At 51.3% G+C, this 21742-nt stretch overlaps 1 protein-coding gene across 1 annotated transcript in view; it reads left to right on the plus strand.

The window, feature by feature from the left end:
* Positions 1 to 21347, plus strand: part of LOC135891785 (complement C3-like) — an 84404-nt gene extending 63057 nt beyond the window's left edge. Inside the window, exons 29-40 of the mRNA XM_065419447.1 lie at positions 1632 to 1795; positions 7815 to 7973; positions 9227 to 9377; positions 10357 to 10408; positions 10606 to 10693; positions 12203 to 12292; positions 12734 to 12839; positions 14323 to 14412; positions 17433 to 17519; positions 18065 to 18148; positions 19097 to 19232; positions 21206 to 21347. Coding sequence (XP_065275519.1) covers positions 1632 to 1795; positions 7815 to 7973; positions 9227 to 9377; positions 10357 to 10408; positions 10606 to 10693; positions 12203 to 12292; positions 12734 to 12839; positions 14323 to 14412; positions 17433 to 17519; positions 18065 to 18148; positions 19097 to 19232; positions 21206 to 21347 — 1349 coding nt within the window. The remainder of the gene's footprint in view (positions 1 to 1631; positions 1796 to 7814; positions 7974 to 9226; positions 9378 to 10356; positions 10409 to 10605; positions 10694 to 12202; positions 12293 to 12733; positions 12840 to 14322; positions 14413 to 17432; positions 17520 to 18064; positions 18149 to 19096; positions 19233 to 21205) is intronic.
* Positions 21348 to 21742: the final 395 nt, after the last annotated feature.

Below are 21742 nucleotides of genomic sequence, written 5' to 3' on the forward strand. Positions count from 1 at the left end.
TTGGAGGTGAGAGGGGTGTGTGGGAAGGGGGTGCAGGCTCTGGGAGAGAGTTTGGGGGCTGGAGGGGGGTGGGAAGGGGGTGGGGGTGTAGGCTCTGGGAGGGGGTCGGGGGGTGCGGTGCTTACCTGGGGCTCCAAGGCATAGAGGGCCGGGGAGCCTCTGCACGCTGCTGCCCCCAGGCACCACCCCCACAGCTTCCCATTAGATGCAGGGGTGCTCGGGGCCGGCAGACACATGGAGCGAGTAGGCAGACACCGCTCAGCTCCGCTGCGCTGCTGGGCCCCCAGACCATTTAAAATCACCCGGGGGAGGGGAGCGCCCGGGGGCGGCAGGTGGGGCCAAGGGAAAAACCCAGCCCCAAAACTGCTGGAGTCCCGCGGGCCACATTGGGGAGGTTCACGGGATGCAGATGGCCCGTGGGCCGCGAGTTTGAGACCCCTGATTTAAAGGATGTAAAACCCGAAATGAAAGAGAGAGAAAAGTGTGGGTCAAGAGGATGTAACTGGATGAAACTGAGGAAAGGGGAATTTCAGAGGATATAGAACAATATTACTCACCAGGAAAATGGAGTTTGCTCCATTGTTTGGGATAGTTAAAACAGGGCAGGACAAAGCTGTTGTCTAGATATAACAATGTTATGTTGAAAAGTGCCAGGTGGGTCTTTGATCCCAAAACGGTCACAGACCTTGGCCGTGTCTACAATGCAGGGACTAGAGCGGCACAACTACGGTGCTGTAGCTATGCCGGTATCACCCCCTATTGTAGATGCAGACTGCACCCATGGAAGGGGTTTTCCATCTCTGTAGGGAGTCCACACCCATGGTCAACGGTAGCTAGGTCAACTGAAGCATTTTTCCATTGACTTAGCTGTGTCTGCACTAGGGGTTAGTTTGGCATAGCTATGAGCGCTCCGGAAGGGGGTGTGTGTGTAGATTTTTCACATGCCCTGAGTGACACAGCTATGACGACCTAAGTTTTAAGTGCAGACCAGGCCCTTGTTCAAGTTAATGGGTGTGCCAGGCACTCTTTCAGACTCAGTGAAAGGAGCAATCAAGACTCTTTCTGTAGTAGATACAGCTAAAAACAATGTAAGGACTGCCCAAGGCACACAGCAGGTCAAGAGCTAAGTCATGTGGGCTGAGGGGTTTCCCTGATTGCAAACATAGGGACTAGTATGTTGGTTTTGCACCCTGTGCGTTAGAGGCAGAAACCAGCTGAAAGCCTGGAGAAGTATTATGAAACAAGGAGAGAGACATTGCTTGTTGGGCCTAGAACTCAATTCAGGGGCAGACTTGGGGATTTCTCAGCAAAGAAGTTGCGTGCTGTTGGGTTCTCTTATGCTCAGGGAAGTGGGACTTTCTGTGCATTTTCGTAAGCAATCCAGTTTACACCAGAGAAAATACCTGAGGCCTATCACCAATTCCTCATCCTAATTGAAACAATCCTCCAAGACCCCAAATACTGGGTAGCTGCTCGGCCCAAAAGGGGCAACAATCAGTTCGATTTACCGATCCTCCATGCGGAAAGTTGGGGAAGGAGTCAGGTGATGGTATGGTCCAGTCAGATCTGCTCAGAATGAGTGGATGTCCTTGGGAAGAGTCCTTTAGCTCGCCTTCTTTGATGCTGCCTAGAGGGAAATCGCTGGGAAGAGCTGAACGCCCGCACCTTCAACATTGAGGGCACCTCGTACGCCTTGCTGGCCTTGCTGAAAATGAAGAAGTATGAGTTGACTGGTCCCATAGTCAGATGGCTGAGACAGCAGAACTACTACGGCGGGGGATATGGATCTACCCAAGTGAGTATGATCCTTATAATCCCGGGTATCCTTCCAAGACTGTTTTTTGTGGACAGGTCTCCCATCGGAAGGGATGGGATTCCGATCACTTGAGTCATTGTAGAAAGCCTTGGAGAATGCCCAGAAGAGAACAATTCCTTGTTAGCAAGGGAGGTTTAGGTTGGACATTAGGAAAAAGTTCCTAACTGTCCGGGTGGTTAAACACTGGAATAAATTGCCCAGGGAGGTTGTGGAATCTCCATCTCTGGAGATATTTAAGAGTAGGTTAGATAAATGTCTATCAGGGATGGTCTAGACAGTATTTGGTCCTGCCATGAGGGCAGGGGACTGGACTCGATGACCTCTTGAGGTCCCTTTCAGTCCTAGAATCTATGAATCTATGAATCCTGCATTGCCTGGGAGATGGGCAACGTGACCTATCAGGTCTTTGCCATTGTTCACCTAAGGCAGAGATCAGCATAGGAGCATGACTGAATCTTCTCACTAGAGGCTGCATCCTGCCAAGGTGATGGGTGTGAGCACATGCTTCAGTTTAAGACAGCAAGTTGTCCCGAGGAGTCAATGGGCCTTCTCTTCCCATGGGCAGAAACACACGCACATCTGGATTCATTCTGGCATTTGTTTGTTGTTTGGCCATTGGTCTGGAGACAGGGTACCAGGCGTGTAGGACCAACGGTCTGAGTCCATATGACAAAGCCATGGTGGATCATGACTAATCTGAATAAATTTGGGTTTAATCCATCTCTGAGTAGAACTGTAAACTTATTATTTTTGGATTTTTTTTAAACTGTTCTTATACAAGGCACTGGAGAGGATAAAAGCCCTACTGCTAGTGACAGCTAAATAAAGATCACTATGGAGTGTCCTCAGATATCCCTCCCTTCTCTGGAGTACGGGGGCCACTAGGAACTATAGGGTCTGTCTGTGTCCAGCAGCCTCAGTAGAGAAGCCCCTTTACATTCCTTGCTCCTGAGGCTTGTCTTTTCTCTACCTAAATGGACACTACAAGCTCTGCTGGGAGTGGTCTGTATTTTTGGAGTCACAGGCCATGTGTTCTATCCCTAACACTGTGCTGTGTGTGGCATAGATGTCTGTATATATGTAACCTACACACCTCCTGGGTGTGGTGCCTGTCCCCTCCAGTAGCACCGAGACCACTTAGAGAGAGAGATTAATGTATCTGCTACAGCCTTAGCTAAGGGACACAGGGCTTTTAGGTTATGCAGTAGAGGCTCATACTTTTAGCAAGAGGTCCTGTGTTTGAGTCTTGGACAAGCCCCCACTTGTAATACCGATAGATCCTGGTCGTCGGTGGGTGGGATCGAACTTGAGACCTCTGGAGCTAAATGCATCAGCCTCTCCTGCATGAGTTAAAAGTCATACAGCCCTTAGCTAAGGCTGTAGCAAACTCATTAATCTCTCTCACTAAGTGGTCTCGGTGCCACTAGAGGGGACAGAACACCACACCCTGTGGAGGTGTGTGGGTTACATATACATAGAAGGAGCCACTATCTTGTTGCACCTTGTCCAGCTGACAATTGGCCCCTGTTAATAGCTAAGGGCAATGGGAAGCTAATTGACCATGCACGATTTATTTATTGACCATGGGTTCTATTCCTGGCTTGGCCACTGGCTTCCTGGGTGACCCTGGGAAAGTTACTTCCCTGCCCTGTGCCTCCGTTTCCCCATCTGTAAAATGTGGATAAAGATATTGTACTGCTTTGTAAAGTGCTTGGAGATCTACTGATGAATCACACGACAGAGGACCCAGGTAATATTATTATATAACCCTTTGCCTGCGTGACACCCAGTGGAACCCTGGTGTTCTTCTTCGAGTGCTTGTTCATGTCAATTCCAATCAGGTGTGTGCGCGTGCACGTGCACGTTGGCCGGAATATTTTTCCCTTAGCAGCATCCATCGGGTCAGCCTGGGTGCCCCCTGGAGTCGCACCCTCATGGCGCCCAATATATAGCCCTGCTGACCAGCCACCCCTTCAGTTCCTTCTTACTGCCAGTGACGGTGGCTGGAACTTCCCTTAGCTCTTGCTCAGCAAGTTTCTTCTCTATTCCATTGTATATAGTTAGTTCTTAGTGTTGTTTGAGTTAATCGTTTAGTATAGTACAGTGTTTATTGGGGTTTCTCCCCCACTCTGGCCCTGGCACCATGATATGCCGCGGTCCCTGGGTTTCAAGAACTCTGTGGCCTGCACCAAGCGCATGCAGAAAAGTGACCCGCACTCGTCGTGTCTACGGTGCCTAGGGGGATACCCATCAGAAAGATTGTTGTAATATCTGCCGCGAGTTCTGTCAGAGAACATTTAAAGAAAGGGAACAGCGGCTCAAGGTGATCTTCATGGAGGCAGCCCTATGCCCCCACTCTGACCCGGGCTCGAGAGACCCGACCCCTATGGCGTCATCCTCAACACGGAGCGCCCCAGCGCCGTCGGCGAGTTCAGCACCAAGGAAGGACTCCTCCAGGGACATTCGGCACCGCCATGGCTACTCATGGGGCCTATCTGACAGTAGGAACCGCTCCCACTTGCCGGTGCCTCAAAAGAAGAAAAAGCTGGACGACTGTTCTCCTCCAGCTAAGCCAGGAGACGTCCAACCTCAGGCGGGCCACTCCTCGGCATCTCCTTCTGGGGCCGTGTCGACTCCTGCCCAGGTGCGGCATCGAGTCCGGCCCCATCTTGATCACCGGCGCCTACGCAGCAGCTGCAGCTCCCGTCCATGCCAGAAGCGTACCAGGCTGCTCGTCACTTCGTCCACCTGATGGCACCGTTCTCGCCTGCCAGGGAGGAACCCTCAGCACCGACATAGCTGCATCCTCCGGTGCACTCTAAAGGGAAGCTGGCTATGATGTCGAGGTGCTCCCTTTTGCCTTGTCCATCGGCGCCTACCCGCTCCAACAGAGAGCCTTACTGCTCCTCAAGCTCTTGACATTTGAGGCACCGAGGACCAGCTCCTCCGTGGTCTTCAGTGTCTGAGACCTTGGAGTCGGAGTCTGACTCCTATTGCTCGGGTAGGAGCAGAAGTCGTAGAGTAAGGTTGGGTAGAGACAGAAGAAAGCATCAGGCGTGGCCTCCACAGTGGCAGAACCCACCTCAGTGGCCCTTCTGGACCCCCTGGGCTTTTCACCAGGGCCAGGGAGGAACCCAGGGCCCACGCTCAGCAACATCTTCACCACTTTCGTACCACCTTCCGCAGTGCATCTGCCCTTTGCCTCCAGCCCAGTCGTTGACTCTGGCACCGTGCTCAGCTCCGACTTCGGCACCGGCCTTCACGGCGTTGATGAACCCGTCTCCCACTCCTGCACCATTGTTGATGTTGACCTCGATGCAGACACCTACGGCCCCAGTACCAATGTCGGCACCGGGCCCCCCTGCCACCCACTGCCAAATGCAATGAGTGGCCGTATTTCATGTCATCAAGAGGCTTTGAGCATCTATATTCCCACCCACCTCCGGACTTGCTGGTTGTCGAGGCGGCTAACCAGTGGGAGAGACAGTTTTCCAAAGTCCTTCCCCAAAGAACAGGGACGCTAAATGCCTAGACTTCGTGGGTAGAAAGGTCTACTCGACTGGTGGTTTGCAGCTCCGTATTGCTAACCAACAGGCCATTGTGAGCAGGTACTCTTATAACACCTGTGCAGCAATGGCAAAGTTCACGGAGCTCATCCCTTCGGATTCCCAATTGGAGTTCACCGCCTTGGTGGAAGAAGGGAAATTAGTGCCCTGGTCCTCCTTGCAGGCAGCTTTAGATGCTGCACATGCTGCCACTAGAGTGATGGCGACAGGGGTGGCTATGCAGTGGGGGGGCTGACTGCAAGTCTCAGGGTTACCCTACGAGGTCCAGCAAACCATTCAGGACCTTCCATTTGAGGATGAGACTTTTCAGAGAAGACGGACAAACGGCTCCACAGCCTAAAAGATTCCCGAGCCACCCTCAGAACCTTGGGCTTGCATACCCCTGCCACACAGTGGAGACACTTCCGCCCGCAGCCTCCTAAAAGGTTCCAGCAGCAGAACCGCCAGGACAATTATCGGAGGAGGAACCAGAGTGGCAGGAGGAGGCAACATCCCCCTGCTAATCAAGGCTCTGGCCAGCCCAAACCGCCCTCTGGCCCTACACTGGCCTTTTGAGGGTGTGATCGAGGACGGCGTTCCAGACCAGAAACTGGATCTACCCTGCCTTACATTTTCCTCATGACTATCCCCTTTCCACTGTGGATGGTCCCATATCACGTCGGTCTGCTCCGCATGGTACAGAGGGGATACTCCATCCAGTTCTGTGCCCTCCTGCCTTCCCACCTCCCTTCCCCGTCCCTCTTAGCACTGGCCTGGCCCCATCAGCATTGGTACATGTCTCTCCTAGACATGTCCGTGGGAGCCCCGATTACCTTGCCGCTCTTCCCCGACCTTCTCACTCGGGATCACGGGTGTCTCCAACACCTGAACCTGCAGTCGCTCCATCTCACAGCATGGAGGCTCCATGGCTGAATCTGTTCAAGCTTTCCTGTTCAGAACAAGTCAGACAGGTCCTTCTCGGTGTAGGAAACCCTCCACTCCACGTACCTGGCCAAGTGGAAGAGATTTTCAATCTGCTCAGCACAGTGCATCTTGCCCCTGTCACTAGCCTCAGTGCCCCACATTTTGGATTATCTTCTCCACTTGAAGCAGGAGGGTCTCTCCTTGTCTTCTATAAGAGTGCACCTGGCTGCCATCTCAGCTTTCCATCCGGGGGTACAGGGCCGTTCAGTTTTCACTAACCCTCTGGTCAGCCACTTCCTGAAGGGCCTCGACAGGTTGTACCTGCACGTCTGCCAACCGGTTCCTGCTTGGGACCTCAACTTGGTCCTCTCTAGGCTCATGGGGCATCCCTTTAAGCCTTTAGCAACATGCGCCCTGCTCTACCTTTCTTACAAGGTCTCATTACTGGTGGTGATAACTTCAGCCCAGAGGATGTCTGAACTCAGGGCCCTAACGTCGGAGCTGCCCTACACCGTATTTGATAAGGACAAGGTTCAGCTCAGGCCCAATCCGGCCTTCCTCCAGAATGTTGTGTCGCAGTTCCACATCAACCTGGACAGTTTCCTCCCAGTTTTCTACCCTAAACTCATTCGAGTAGTAGGGAGCAGAGGCTCCACACTCTAGACGTCTGCAGAGCGCTGGCCTTTTACATCGAGAGGACAAAACCATTCAGGAAGTCGGTACAGCTCTTGTGGCAATAGCGGACAGGATGAAGGGTCAGCCGATTTCGACCCAGTGCATTTCATCATGGATTGTGGCCTGCATTACTGAGTGCTACAATCTAGCAGGGATCCCAGCACCCCCGATAACGGCGCACTCTACAAGGGCGCAAGCTTCATCAACAGCATTCCTGGCTCAAGTCCCCACCCAGGAAATCTGCAGGGCGGCAACGTGGCCATCCAGACACATTTTCGCAGCGCATTATGCGATTACTAGGTAGGCCAGAGACGATGCGGCCTTTGGTAGAGCAATACTCCAATCAATGGACAGCTCCGACCCAACCTCCTAGATTTGGCTTGGGAGTCACCTGATTGGAATCGACATGAACAAGCACTCGAAGAAGAAAAAACGGTTACTCACCTTTTGTAACTGTTGTTCTTCGAGATGTGTTGTTCATGTCCATTCCAATACCCACCCTCCTGCCCCTCTGTCGGAGTAGCCGGCAAGAAGGAACTGAAGGGGTGGCTGGTCAGCAGGGTTATATATTAGGTGCCATGAGAGTGCAACTCCAAGGGGCACCCAGGCAGACCATACGGATGCTGCTAAGGGAAAAATCTTCCGGCCAACGTATACGTGCGTGCACACACAATTGGAATGGACATGAACAACACATCTCGAAGAACAACAGTTACGAAAGGTGAGTAACTGTTTTTTTTCTTTCATTGTACTTTTGGTTCCTCTTCATTAAAAAGTCAATTTAGAAGCTGTCAGATGTTCAGAGCAATAGGACAATATGGTGTAACCCTCTTGTCTTTCTTCTGGTGTTCTAGGCGACCATCATGGTGTTCCAGGCTCTTGCGCAGTACCAGATAGACATTCCGCAGTACAAAGACTTGAATTTGAATGTTACTATTCTCCTGCCGCGCCGTGCTAGTCCGATAAACTACAAAATCTTAAACCAGAACGCTCTGGTGGCCCGAACAGCAGAGGTATCACGCTTTCTGTGTGATTAGTAGAGACCACTGATTATAGAGAAAGGGGATTTGACTAGAACCTCCTATCCAAACCCTTTTGGGAGGGGGAGGGGAATTCATATTCCTGGCACCAGATCCAAATGCATCCACACTTTTGACTCAGATTTTTAAGACCAGAAGAGACCATTATGATCATCTCGTCTGACCTTCGGCATGACACAGTCCAGAGAATCTCACCTACTAATTTCGGCATCAAGCCCATAACTTCTAGCTGAGCTGTGAGGTGTCTCTTAGGTAGATATCCAGTGTTGACTTAAAGTCTTCAAGTGATGAAGAATCCACCACATCCTGTCAGGCTCTAGGTTCTAGGCAGTCAGGCCTGGTGGTTGGAGCTGGCTGTAGAGTCGGGACTGGGCCAAGGGCAATGCTGAAATCAGGGTCTGGGGACAGGCTGTGGGTCAGAATCCACAGAAAAGCCAAATCAGGATTGCAGTCAGAGTCCGGTTGCAGGCCACTGGTCAAAGCCAGGTTGGAGTCAATCCGAGGGCCTGGGAGGTCAGGAGGAGGATGCAGGCTGGAGCGGGTCTGTAACAGGGCTGGAGCAAGGTCAGAGCAGGGCACAGATGAGTCTGAAGTGAGCTGGAACAAGGCTCGGGCATGGCTGGGGCATGGCTGGGGCAGGAACAGGAACTGAGTCAAGGGCAGGCCAGAAGCCTGGGGCGTCTGTAACACTGCAAGGCCGGAGGAAGGTCCCTGGCCGACTAGAGCTGTTGTTCAGAGTAACTCGCAGCTCTGATGGGGAGAGTGAAATACTTGTGCCTGGGGGTCATCTGGCCTGGGCCCTGACCAGGGATAGTCACTGCAGGCTCCGTTGGAGGGGTGAGTCACCGCAGCTGAGTGAGCAGCCCTGGGCTGGGTGGGGTTTGCGTCACACATCCCGAGGTAAATTGTTCCAAGGTTAGTGACCTGGAGTGTGTGGTTTTGAGCTGAATCCAGAAGTGGGAGGGGGTGGGTTGCTATTTAGGCTTGGCTCTGGAGAAGCAATATGTCTGGAGATCAAAGAGTTACTGCCTGGGAGTGACCTTTTTTCTCCTTCATGCTAATGCCTCTGCAGAGTCCCCCCAGCCCCTCCGGGTGAGTGACAGTCAATCTCACCAGCTTCATTTTCTTCATTAGCTTCATTTACCCTGTCTTTAAATAATAATAATAATAATAATAATAATAATAATGAAGTACAAAAGAAAATTAACCTTGGATCAACTTTACAGACCAAATTGAATGAAGACTTCACTGTGAAGGCAGAAGGAACTGGACAAGGGACCTTAATCGTAACGACGATTTATAACGCAAAACTACGGGAGGATGAATCTCAGTGTAAGAAGTTTGACCTGAGGGTATCGGTCGAAGAAGCCCAGGCCGGTAAGTAACCGCCTGTCTTTTCTCTTCTGAAGCTTGCTGTCAATCCTCAGATCTGGACAAATTTGGCTCAGTTACACCAGTTTAACTCCATGGACAGCAGCGGATTGACACCAATGTGTAAACCAACCACCATCTCTGCAATCACATTCTTAACTTTGGAAAGTATTTTTGTGAAGCTTCTTCAAACTCTCCCAGTTCCCGAGTCCTACAAAATTATACCCATAGGGCAGGCACTAAATAATATTTCCAGCTACTACATGTTCTAGGTTGCAACTAATGAGGGAGCAGATGCTGCCTTCTCTCATCATGGCACTTGTTATCAGCAGAGTTCGAGCATCGGATGTGGATGGGAACACAAGCCAGCTACTCTGGGTATTGTCTCCCTCTAAAGTAAAGTAGAGATGAGCCCATGCCAGGGAGTCTGGTTACAGACCCAAACTTCCAGTGCACACATTTCCAGACAGCATGGGTGTGAAATTAGCATGGGAAAGAAATCAGGATCTTCAGCACCCAAAACACAAGCCTCTATGGCTTGGGCTAAAGGAGTAAAGGGCTGGCCAGTAGAGGGAGACATGACCATACATTAGACCAGCATATGATAGAGGGATCCAGGATTTTGGCACTGCTTTTCCAGAAACAGGAGCCAGACATAAATTGTTCTTAACTTTCTCAGCTGTCCAAGGAGTTCACACCCATGGGTTCTCTCTGTTTCAGTCTCCTCTTTCTGCTAACCCTAGACTATATTTCATTTGTGCCACCCAGCTGGGAGAGACTTTTTAGTTTGCGTGCCAGGGACAGGAAGAATTATTTATGGATTGCTGGAGCGGAGGGGAGGTTTATTGAGGGATTTTTCACACTTACTGTAGGACCTGTTTGATTACTAAGCCATGTTAGTGCACCTAAAAAACAAAAGAGGGTTTTTCTGGCATGAAATTTACACTGAGATATTAATTTCTTTTCTCTTCTGCAATGTTTCTAGTTAAGAAGCCGGAAGGAGCGATGCGTTCAGTCTATATTAAAATCTGTATCAGGTGAGAACAATGCCCTTTAATGATAGACGATAAATAGATGGACAGATGCAGGGGGTAGATGGAGATGGGCTATGAATTTTTCTATGGAACGGCCAAAAAAGTTATGATAAAGCAACAGGAGCTGGTGGAGCGATCGCAAAATCAACGTTTAAGTGATGAATTCTGATCAAAAGGGTATTTTCTCTTCTCCTCGTTAGGTTCCTCGGTGTGGTTGATGCCACAATGTCCATCATCGATGTCTCCATGCTCACTGGCTTCTCACCGGACGTGGAGGATCTTAAGAGAGTACGTCAGTGTAATCTGAGAACAGGGAACGTAATAAACAATGCAGTGGCTCGGCTGGGGCTTTCAGATGAGAAAATCCAAGGCAGCAGGTGAACAGCCAGGCTCCAGGGTTAAACGTGGAGGGTGACCAGAAGGTTCTAAGGATTGGTAACAGCTTTAGGAAACCGCAACCAGTTCTCTCCAGGTCGGTGATGGAATGTCATCTCTGTCGGGCAGTTTTGGGGGCCTTTTGGGGACTCAGCTCAGTTTCCTTGGGGATGGGTGTTCACATCTCCATAACCAGCTTGGCAGTTCATAGCCCCGGCACCTCTGGGCTTGCTGCTTCAGTTATGAAAGTAAAAAAAAAAAAAAAATTGGTTGAGCCCAGGTACACTGTGGTCACTGAACCTGGGACCTTTATCATGAAAAGCACAACTGTTTCAGCGAGAGTACCAGCTCCCTTAGCTGTGGATAGGGTTGCCAACTTTCTAATCACATGAAACCGAACACCCTTGCCCCGCCCCTTCCCTGAGGCCCCGCTCCTGCCTCGGCTCTTCTCCAAAATCCGGCCCCCCACTCACTCCATCCCCACCCCCTTGTCGCTCACTCTCCCTAACCCTCACTCACTTTCACCAGGCTGGGACAGGTGGTTGTGGTGTGGGAGGGGTCAAGGGCTCTCGCTGGGGGTGCGGGTTCCAGAGTGGGGCAACAAATGAGGCATTCAGGGTGCGGGAGGTGGTTCCAGGCTGGGGCATGAGGTTGGGGTGTAGGGAGCAGGTTAGGGCTCCGGGTGGGGATGTGGGCTCTAGGGTGGCGCCAGGGATGAGCGGGTTGAGGTGCAATAGGGGGCTCCAGACTGGGGCAAGGGGTGGACTTGCGGGAGGGGGGGAGGGGTGCAGGCTATGAGAGGGCATTAGGGTATGGGAGGGAGTTCTGACCTGGGGCAGGGGTTGAGGTGCGGAAGGGGGTTCATGGTGCGGGCTTCAGCCAGGCAGCACTTACCTCAGGCAGCTCCTGGAAGCGGTGACATGTCCCTCCAGCTCCTAAGCGAAGGGGCCAGGGGGCTTTGTGTGCTGCCCGCACCTGCAGGCACCGCCCCTGCAGCTCCTATTGGCCGCTGTTCCTGGACAATCGGAGCTGCAGAGCTGGCGCTTGGGGCAGGGTCAGTGTGCGGCGCCCCTGTGGCCGCTCCTGCGCCTAGGAGCTGGACATGCCGGCCACTTCTGGGAGCTGTGCAGAGCCAGGACAGGCAGGGAACCTGCCTTAGCCGCACTGCGCTGCTGACTGAAGCTCCCAGGGTCCCTTTTCGACCAGATGTTCCGCTCGAAAACCAGCCGCCTGGCAACCCTAGCTGTTGAATACTAGCAGGCTAGTATCCTCCATGCAGATCCTATCATGGGAGACATGATCACAAGCACGACACCACTGAGTCACGTAGTGAGATGGTGAGTTTTCTCGCCCAGCTGCAGGACTTTCACAGAGACGCTGCCTTACCCACAATGCCTCTTGCTTTTCCTTATTCACATTTAGCTTTCCCAAGGGGTTGACAGATACATTTCCAAGTTTGAAATCGACAAAGCCCCGTCCGACAGAGGCAACCTCATAATCTACCTGGACAAGGTAAAGACTCGACAAGGGGCTTCTCTGATCCTGTGTTAATTTCATGGGCTCCTGATGAGCCAAACTGCTCTCCCAGACAGACCCTGGCATCCCCGCAGACGTCAGCAAGTTGACAAACTGCAACCCATGGCCGAATTTGACTCACTGGCCCAGATTCAGGCTTTCCACTAGGAGCAACTGAATGGGCCAGATCCTCAGCTGGTGTATATGCATGTAGGTCCATTGACTTCAGTGGGAAATGCAGCATCAGACACTGAGGTTGAATTTGCTTCTCTGTGTCATTCACTTCTTCTTTCCTTTCACTTCTCTAGTTCTTCTTTCCTCCACCTCCCTCACTTTCTCTTTCCCCAACATCTCCCATTCTTTTATTCTTTTTCATTCTCTCTCTTCCATCCAGCCACCCTTTGGCCTAAGCAGTCCTGTTATTTCCCCTGCACCCAGGTTTCTCACAGAGAGGAGGAATGCCTGCAGTTTAAAGCTCACCAGTTTTTCGAAGTTGGTCTCATTCAGCCGGCATCCATCACAGTCTACGACTATTACACCATAGGTAACAGATCACAGCTCTCCTCACCATTCAAGGCACCATGGCTTCAATTCTGCTCTGGGTTACACTGGTATCATTACCTCTTGCAGTCTTTTGCTGCAGTACTTAGGTATCATTATCCCTGTGTAACAGAGGGGATGCACTGAGCTGTTGAGAGACTTGCCCTCAGGTAAGCCCTAGATAGCTAGTAGCACAGCTGGGAGCAGATTGCCAGTTGAGAGCTCTAAGTACAGCTTCCGCATACACAGTCCCCTCCCACCAGTAGAACCCAAGCGTCCTGAATCCCAATCTCCTGCGCTACACTATTCACGCTCCCTTCTCGACTTTTCCAGATTACTGTACCCCTTTCAGGAGTCTGATTTGCCGTGCGTACCCCAAGTTTCACCTCACTTAAAAACGACTTGCTTACAAAATCAGACATAAAAATACAAAAGTGTCCCAGCCACACTAGTACTGACAAGTTGCTGATTTCCTCATTTTTTACCATGTAATTATAAAATAAATCAATTGGAATATAAATATTGTACTTACATTTCAGTGTGAGACGTGAGCCTGTTTTCACTTATGAGCCTGGTCATTCAGTGGCTGGAGAGCGGCAGCTGCTGGCCAGGTTCCCAGCTCTCAAGACAGCGCCGCCGCCAGCAGCAGCACAGATGTTAGGGGGGCATGAGCTGCTGCTGGCGGGAGCGCTGCCTTCAGAGCTGTGCGGCCAGAGAGTGGCAGCTGCTCGCCGTGGAGTTCATGTTGTTGGCGGTGAATGAGGACTATTTTTTCAATCCTGCTCTCATCCCGCCCCACAATATCTATTCCCACTCCTGCATTGTTTGTTGAATTTTTATCCTGCTCCCACTATTATGGTAGCAGGACATGTGGGATCCCAGTCCCGCTGCAGGGCTCTAGAGCCTGTTGTAAAACTAGGCAAATATCTAGATAAGTTAACATACCCCCTGGAAGACCTGTGCAGACCCCAGGGTTATGTGTCCCCCTGGTTGAGAACTACTGAATTAGAACACAAGGGTTTTAGACTCATAGACTTTAAGGCCAAACAGGACCATCATGATCATCTAGTCTGACTTCCTGCCCACCTCCCAGTTCCTCCTGTTCTAACATTACCCCATGTTGGAAGTATATGGTCACGCTCATCGCCTTAACACACCCATGCAAAGGCAGACAAAATAAAAAAGGGAACCTCAGACTACTGGCAATAATTATCCTACTTGCCATCTCCCCGCCTTTTACCTCCGGAGGTGAATTTGCTGCTAACGTGATTAAGAAGGTGTCTCCAACAAGCACCAGCCCATCATTTAAAGTTGATGGTTTCCAATAGCTAAGAAAGTCGTTCCCACAGACTGCTTCTCCCTTCCCCAGGGTCACCCAGTGGGACTTCTGCTTGAGTAAGGGCTTCAGGGTTGTCTCCTAGGTGCTGTAAACCGCGGCTGTTGTTCTGCAGGAAGGGGAATGATCCGTGTCTCTGATCTTTCTCTAGATGACCGGTGCACCAAGTTCTACCATCTGTCTAACCAGAGCGAGCTCTTCAATAAGATCTGTTACGGGGAAGTCTGCCGCTGTGCAGAAGGTAAGGAGAGTCCTGTCTCTGCTTACATCTCGGGTGGGGGCTCCCCTGTCAGCTTTATCAGCAAATGTGCAGTCCCAGGACTCCCTAGCATCAGCCCTCTCCATCGCCGATCAGGGCCCTCCTTCCCTGTGGGCTCTGGGTGATTCTCACGTGCGATACAGGCTCATGGCAACCACAGGCAGGATGGTCCCTGGGTCTGTCCCCCAGCCTGGAGCTCTGACTCTTGGCCGGCTGTGTCCCTGCTACACACCACCACATACAGGAATGGTGGGACCAGGGTCGGGGTGAGGGCACCCTCAGTGGAAATATGTGGGGGATGCACCCCCACATGAACTCATGCACGCCTGGGGAGGGGAGAAGAGAGAGGACCCAGAAGGGACTGGAGGGCCTGAGATTGGGCCAGGGAGCGGAACAGGCCTTGGAGGCTGTAGGAAGCCCCAGGACCCACCTTCCCAGCCTGAATCCTGCCCCTCACCCCCACAGAGTTTCAATGTCTTCCTTCACTCCCTCTCCTATCCCCTCTCCCCCACATTTGCAGATGGTTTCCACCCTCCCTGACCACCTACCTTCATCTGTGGTCCCTCCCTCCCTTTTCCAATGGCAACCCCACCCGCCAATCGCAGGAGAGCTGGCAGCAGGACGTAGAAGCAGAATTTCTCTAGCTAGCTGAGTGACCAGGAAGGAGTGGGTATTGCAGACGTCAGTTCGTCCTCTCTGCCCATCAGGGGCTTGGGGGCTGGGACATGCCAGCTGATCCGTGTGTGATGTTACGCTCCATATGTTTTATGAAAATATACTTTGAATGTGAATATAATGTAACTGGAATATGCTTTATGCAAAAGGTCTCTTGTAAGATATCATTACAAAGCTTATAATCTACTGAGTGTGTTCATCATGTCTGTATGAATGTATCATTCTTGTATCTGAAAGTAGCAATATGAAATATAACTCTGAAGTCCTATTGTAGTTATGCAAAGTGTGGGCCATTAATGGTAGTTTAGAATCTTGATGGCTCCCATTGACTAGGACAATTGATTGTAAATGGCTCTGTTTACTTGTAAGCCTTCCTGTATACCTGTGTGCCAGCTAGCGGGTAATAAAGTCTCACAGGACATGTGAACATGTCAAATGATACTGAAATTCATCTTAAACCTGGTGCTTCTCCATTGAGAAGGAGGAGTGGGAACCCAGAGAGAGGCAGAAGATTCCCGCCTTGTGCCAAAGCTATAAAAGGGGGTGGAACAGAACAAAGGGGGCTTCCAGTCATGAGAAATCCCCTAGTTACTACCTGAGCTGGAACTAACAAGGACTGTACCAGGGGAAAGGATTGGGCCCAGACTAGGAAGAAGTCTAGCCTGTGAAAGAAGCTTATTGGAACATCTCTAAGAGTGAGATCTACCTGTATTCACTTTCTTAATGTATTAGGCTTAAACTTGCGTGTTTTGTTTTATTTTGCTTGGTGACTTACTTTGTTCTGTCTATTATTACTTGGAACCACTTAAATCCTACTTTTTATACTTAATAAGAACACTTTTGCTTATTAATTAACCCAGAGTAAGTAATTAATACCTTGGGGAGCAAACAGCTGTGCATATCTCTCTATCAGTGTTATAGAGGACGGACAATTTATGAGTTTAGCCTGTATAAGCTTTATACAGAGTAAAACGGATTTATTTGTTGTTTGGATCCCATTGGGTGCTGGAGACAGAAGTTCTTGCTGAGCTATTTTCAGTTTAATCTGCAGCTTTGGGGGCGTGGTTCAGACCCTGGGTCTATGTTGCAGCAGGCTGGCCTGTCTTGCTCAACAAGACAGGGTTCTAAAGTCCCAAGGTGGCAAATAAAACGGGCTCAGAGGTAGTTTCAGCACTCAGGTGACAGTCCCAAGGGGGTTTCCGTGACTGAACCAGTCACACCGTGGAGTGGGGCTGCACACATTGAAGCAGGGCAGTCTGGGATGCAGGAGTTGCTGGGTTTCCAGCCATTTCGACAGGGATACGCCTCCCGGGTTATGAAACTTCAGTGGAAACATACCAGCTGTTTTAATGGTTGGAATCCGGCCTGGGGGTGGGGGGTGTGACATGAAGTCAGGCACTTCTTTAAAATATCTGGGTCCTCTCATTCCAGGATGCCCAGAGCTGGCCCCCCTCAGCCCCCTGCTGTCAGTTTCAGCACAGAGGCCAAGTATTGAATGAGCCATGGAGGCTCCACTCCCTGCTGACTCTTAGGAAGGGATCCCCTAGAAGAGGGTGGAGACCCATTGGTGGGGCCGTTGTTCAGTGGGGAACTTGCTGTAGCCCTGCTGTCTGCCGGGCACACAGAGAGGCGCTCAGTCTCCGGATCTGTCCTTCCCATCACCTTTGATTCCCCATCTGCAGCTCCGCTAAGTCCCGTGACCAGGCTCCTCCTGGCACTGACCCAGGCAGATATCCATCAGTGCAGAGAGGGAAGTGAGCTGTGATTGCCAGGCCTATTTATGGTCCTTGGTTATTTCATATATCCAGGCAGAGTTCCTCTGGGCAACATCTACTGATTCCTTTGCAGAGAGTGTCTGAGTCGGTCTGCTCAGGATCGCCTCATTTAGACCCTGCAACCTACCCCTCCATCTCTTGTTTCTTCTTTTACTGTGCCCCATAACACAGGCGCTGACTTTTATTTTTCCTGGTAGTTGCTCCACCCCCACTCTGCCCCTTCCCCCGAGACCCCACCCTCTCTCTGCCACTTCCTGCCCCCGCTCCACCCCCTCCCCCAAGGCCTGCTGCTCTCTGCCAAGTGCCTCCTGCCAGCTGCCAAACAGCTGATCAGCAGCCCCGCCGAATGGCTGTGGCTGGTTGGTGCTGAGCACTCCCTATTTTTTTTCCATGGGTGCTCCCTTGTCGAAGGAGGTGGGCCTGTCACTGTTTGGGTTAGCGCGGCTCATCTTTCCCAGGATTCAAATAGGCGGACACCTGTGGGTCACTAATAACAGAGCTGAAACTATGGTCTCCCTTGGTGATTCTCTACCCCATCTTCCTTCCCCATAGAAAGCTGCTTCATGCAGCAGAAGATAGAGGGTCCCATCACCCTGTACAAACGAATAGAGGAAGCCTGCGAACCTGGAGTGGATTATGGTAAATCTGTGATTTGGATCTGCTGAGTCTTTTTCCATGAGGAGAGCACAGAGACAGGGTTCGGAATTCGATTTGGATTGTAAAGTTTGCCTTTGAGGCTGAATCAGGGGTAAGGTCTGGATCTGCTGGGGCAGAAACCTCATGAGATTTTGGAACCTTAAGCTCCCAGAAATGAACAAGATCAGATGACTGTTTCAGATTCAGTCTAGCCCTAAGTATTTATCTGCCCCCATTTCCCTAGTATCTGAGCACTTCACAATCTTTAATGTGTTTATCCTCACAACCTCCTGTAAGGCAGGGCAGTGCCATTATCCCCATTGTACAAAAGGGGAAACAGAGGCATGGAGCGACTAAGTGACTTGCCCAAGGTCATGCAGCAAGTCTGTGGTGGAGCAGGGAAATGAACCCCGGTCTCCAGCTATCGCTCTCACCATGGCACCATCTTTCTCACAGCCAGTTTGGGGAGTCAGTTACACACTGAATTCTCTACAGAAAAATACTGCACACCTTCAACTGGTGTTTTATATGTCTTCCTTTTTTATAAGTGTATAAAACCAGGCTTGTTAGCAGTGAAGAAGTGGGCGGTTCTGATTACTACACCATGAAAATTTTGGAAATCATTAAAGCAGGTAAGAGCTCCCTTCTACAATCAGGGTGCAATTTCTTTGAATGGCCTTTGGGATAAAGGCCAGCATAAGAGCTATTTCTCTTAGCTAGAGGAAGTGCTAAAGCAAGGCTAATCTAGTCTCATGCTCCAGGGCATTAACCTATCGCCACAAGGGGACAAGAAAGAATTTGCTCAACCCACCTAGGCAGCCATGCCACAAAGAGGCAGACAAAATAACAGGGGGGAAACCTCTCCCTGTGGTCAGCCTGGCACAATTGGCCAGTCTCATTAGGGGCTTTTTCAACCTTCCTCTGAAGCAATTGGCATTGGCCATTGTGGGAGTCAAGACCCCAGACTTGGTGGCCCTTTGGCCCAAGGTGCTATAGGGGAGGTGGAGTCTCTCTTCCTCAATGCTGCGTTTTATAAATCAATATAAAGGCAAAGTAATCAGGGATCTAACTGAGCTCAAAGCGGCTTCACTCACTGGGAGCTGATATGACTGTTCTAATTATTTGTATTACCTGAGATTAGGGGCCCCTTGTCCTAAGCACTGGACATACCCAGATACAACCCCTGCCTTGACGAGGTTACAATCTAAATCGACACCGGGTGGATTTATTAGCCCCATTTCACGGGTGGGGAATTGAGTCACAGGGAGATCGAGTGACTTGTGCAAGGTCACACCAGGAGTCTGTGGCAGAAACAGGAGCTGAGGCCTGAACTCTTCAGGTCCAGCCCGGTGCCGCAACCACAAGACGGTCCTTCCTGTCTCTAATGACTGCTGAAACTTCAGTGATTGGTTATCGTAGCAGTCACACTGGGGCTGAATTTGTACTGAAATCTCAAGAGAACACCTAGGAGTCTCCTCTTCTCTGTTCCTTTCATCTTCATCCCTCTCCACCCCGTATTATCTCCTCCTCACTCTGCTCTTATGTGTGACATCTTTTTTCACCCTCCCCCGCACCCCCAGGAACTGATGAAAATCCAAAAGGAAAAACCCGCCAATTCATCAGCCACATAAAATGCAGGGAGTCTCTGAGGCTGGAGCGTAACAAAGACTACTTGATCTGGGGACTCAGCACCGACTTGTGGCCCAGGAAAGCTGAGTAAGTAGCCTCCTGTGGTTACCCTCCGTTAGTCAGTTTCAAGCAGACACGCCCTTAACTAATTACCCTATCTATTTTAGGTACAGTAACTCCTCACTTTAAGTCCTTAACGTTGTTTCGTTGTTACGTTGCTGATCAATTAGGGAACATGCTCATTTAAAGTTGTGCAATGCTCCACTCTTACGTTGTTTGGCTGCCTCCCTACGCCCCTCCTCCCCACAGCGCCTCCCGCCCGCCGGCAGACCCCGCGTATCAGCGCCTTCCCCCTCCTCCCCCGCCTCCTGCCCCTGGCAATCAGCTGGCTTGTGGCGTTTTGGGGGCAGGAGGGAGGGGGGAGGAGCGAGGACTCGGAGCGCAAGCTCCCCCTCCCTCCCCTGTCTCCTGAAGGCCACAAGCCAGCTGATTGCCCCAGGCATGAGGCAGGGGGGAGGGAGGGAGAGCCTGCGCGCCGAGTCCTCGCTCCTACCCCTTCCCATCTGCCCCTTAAACGCCGCAAGCCAGCTGATTCCCCCGGGCAGGAGGGAGGGGGGAGGAGCGAGGATGCAGCCTGGGAAGTAAAAGGGGAGGAGGTGTGGGGGAAGAAGAGGCAGGTGAAGGATGGGGGTTTGGGGGAAAGGGTGGTGTGAGTGGGCTGAGGGTTGAGCACCCCACCCTTGGTGCTTGCAGAGTAGGGGAAAAGTGGCCACTGCTGCGCAATGTGCTTCTCCTAGCCTACAGCACCTTCAGCCTCCTTGCCTGCCTCATCTCCAGTGCCAGTGGGCTGTGCCTGTGTAGGGTAAGGCAGGGGCACCTCCAAATTATAGTACAGTACCTGTATTAAATTGCTTGTTTAAAATTGTTTAAAACTTATACCTGTATTAAATTGCTTGTTTAAAATGTATAGAATGCCTTTTGTCTGGCAAAAAAAAATTTCCCTGGAACTTAATCCCCCATTTATATTAATTCTTATGGGGAAATTGGATTAGCTTAACATCATTTCACATAAAGTCGCATTTTTCAGGAACATAACAACAATGTTAAGTGAGGAGTTACTGTACCTATCAGGCCCCCATTACTGTACTTTCTGAGAGCCTCACAATATCGAATGTATTTATTCTCACTACGGGAGGCAGGGCAGTGTTATTACCCTCATTTAACGGATGGGTAAACTGAGGCACAGACAGCCTAAGGTCCAGGTCCTCAAAGGTATTGATGCACCTAACTCCCACTGACTGGCCTCATGGTCCCTGCATCCAGCCACAGTTGATCCTTATGCTGTATCTGGAGCATTGCATGCTGGGATCTGTAGTCACTCTGTACTCCATAGGCTGGACCTATGAGAGGGGAGGCAACCCACTGTTTCTCTGCAAGTCAGATGTGGCCCTTAGGCATGGGTGGTGTGTGAGCCGCCTGTTTGGGAAGGCTAGACCCCGGCACCGGCCCTCCTCCGCCCCTTCCTCCCACCGGAGCCCCGAGCCTGCACCTCTGACTGCCAGCCCCCCTGCACCAGCCCTGGGCTCCTGCAGCCGGCTAACCTGAGTGCCCCCAGCCCTGAAGTGTTGGGTGCCGCAGCCCAGGCATCCCCAGCCCCGGAGCACCAGGGGCCGCGGCCCCAGTGCCACCAGCCCAGGAGCGCCGTGTGCTCTGGCCCCAGCGCCTCAAGCCCCTCAAGCGCCACCAGGCCCACAGCTGGGGGGCACCCAGTCGCTTCAAGTCCCGAGCTGCAGGCCAGCCCGTGCTAGCCCCAGCCCCCCTGGGGAAGTGGAGCAGCTTGCGTGGGCTGTGGCCAGGGGGAAGTGGCGGGAAGCAGGACGGGGTGCGGGACGGAGAATGAGTGTGGCCACAACTGGCTGTTTGAGGCGACTCAGCCTCCCCTGGCCAGCCATACCCGCTGCCCATGCCCTTAGGCAAAACCGGCTGCCCTTGAGGAACTGAGCAAACAAATTGGACAAATTTGGTGCTTCATTGCTCACCCTTCTGCCTGTCCGTCCCAGGCTATCCTACATCATTGGCAAGGACACCTGGATCGAGAAGTGGCCCAGCAAGGACGAATGCCGGAACCCGGATTTCCAGAACCTCTGCCAGGATTTCTTTGAGTTCTCTGAAGCCATGACCACGTTTGGCTGCCCAACCTAAACTTGGACCCAGCTTTCCCAGCAGCCCCAAGGGGGCAGTTTGAGCTGAGATGGAGCATAACACTCAGGTGGAGACATCTCCACTCAGAGTCCCAATGCTGCTGACACTCGCCCCTAGCCCTGTCCTCTTTGGGGGTTCTCTCTCTTTTCTTCTTATTGTTTCTATATATATATAAAAGGCTGATTTCTTACCCTGGCCTGCTGTGTGACTTTTTACCAATTTTTACATAGTCTGCAATATATCTTTATAAGTAACCAACTACTAGGATCATGAGTGCACAAGAAACAACTTAAATTAGATTAAGATGGAGAAGCATGATTGGGTGGCTAGGTACGCATGGATGGCTATTTGGGAGCGAGTCTTCTGTACCTATCTGTGTCTAGGGTGACCACACA

Source organism: Emys orbicularis, chromosome 19 (assembly GCF_028017835.1).
Source record: "Emys orbicularis isolate rEmyOrb1 chromosome 19, rEmyOrb1.hap1, whole genome shotgun sequence".
Taxonomy (NCBI): Eukaryota; Metazoa; Chordata; order Testudines; family Emydidae; genus Emys; species Emys orbicularis.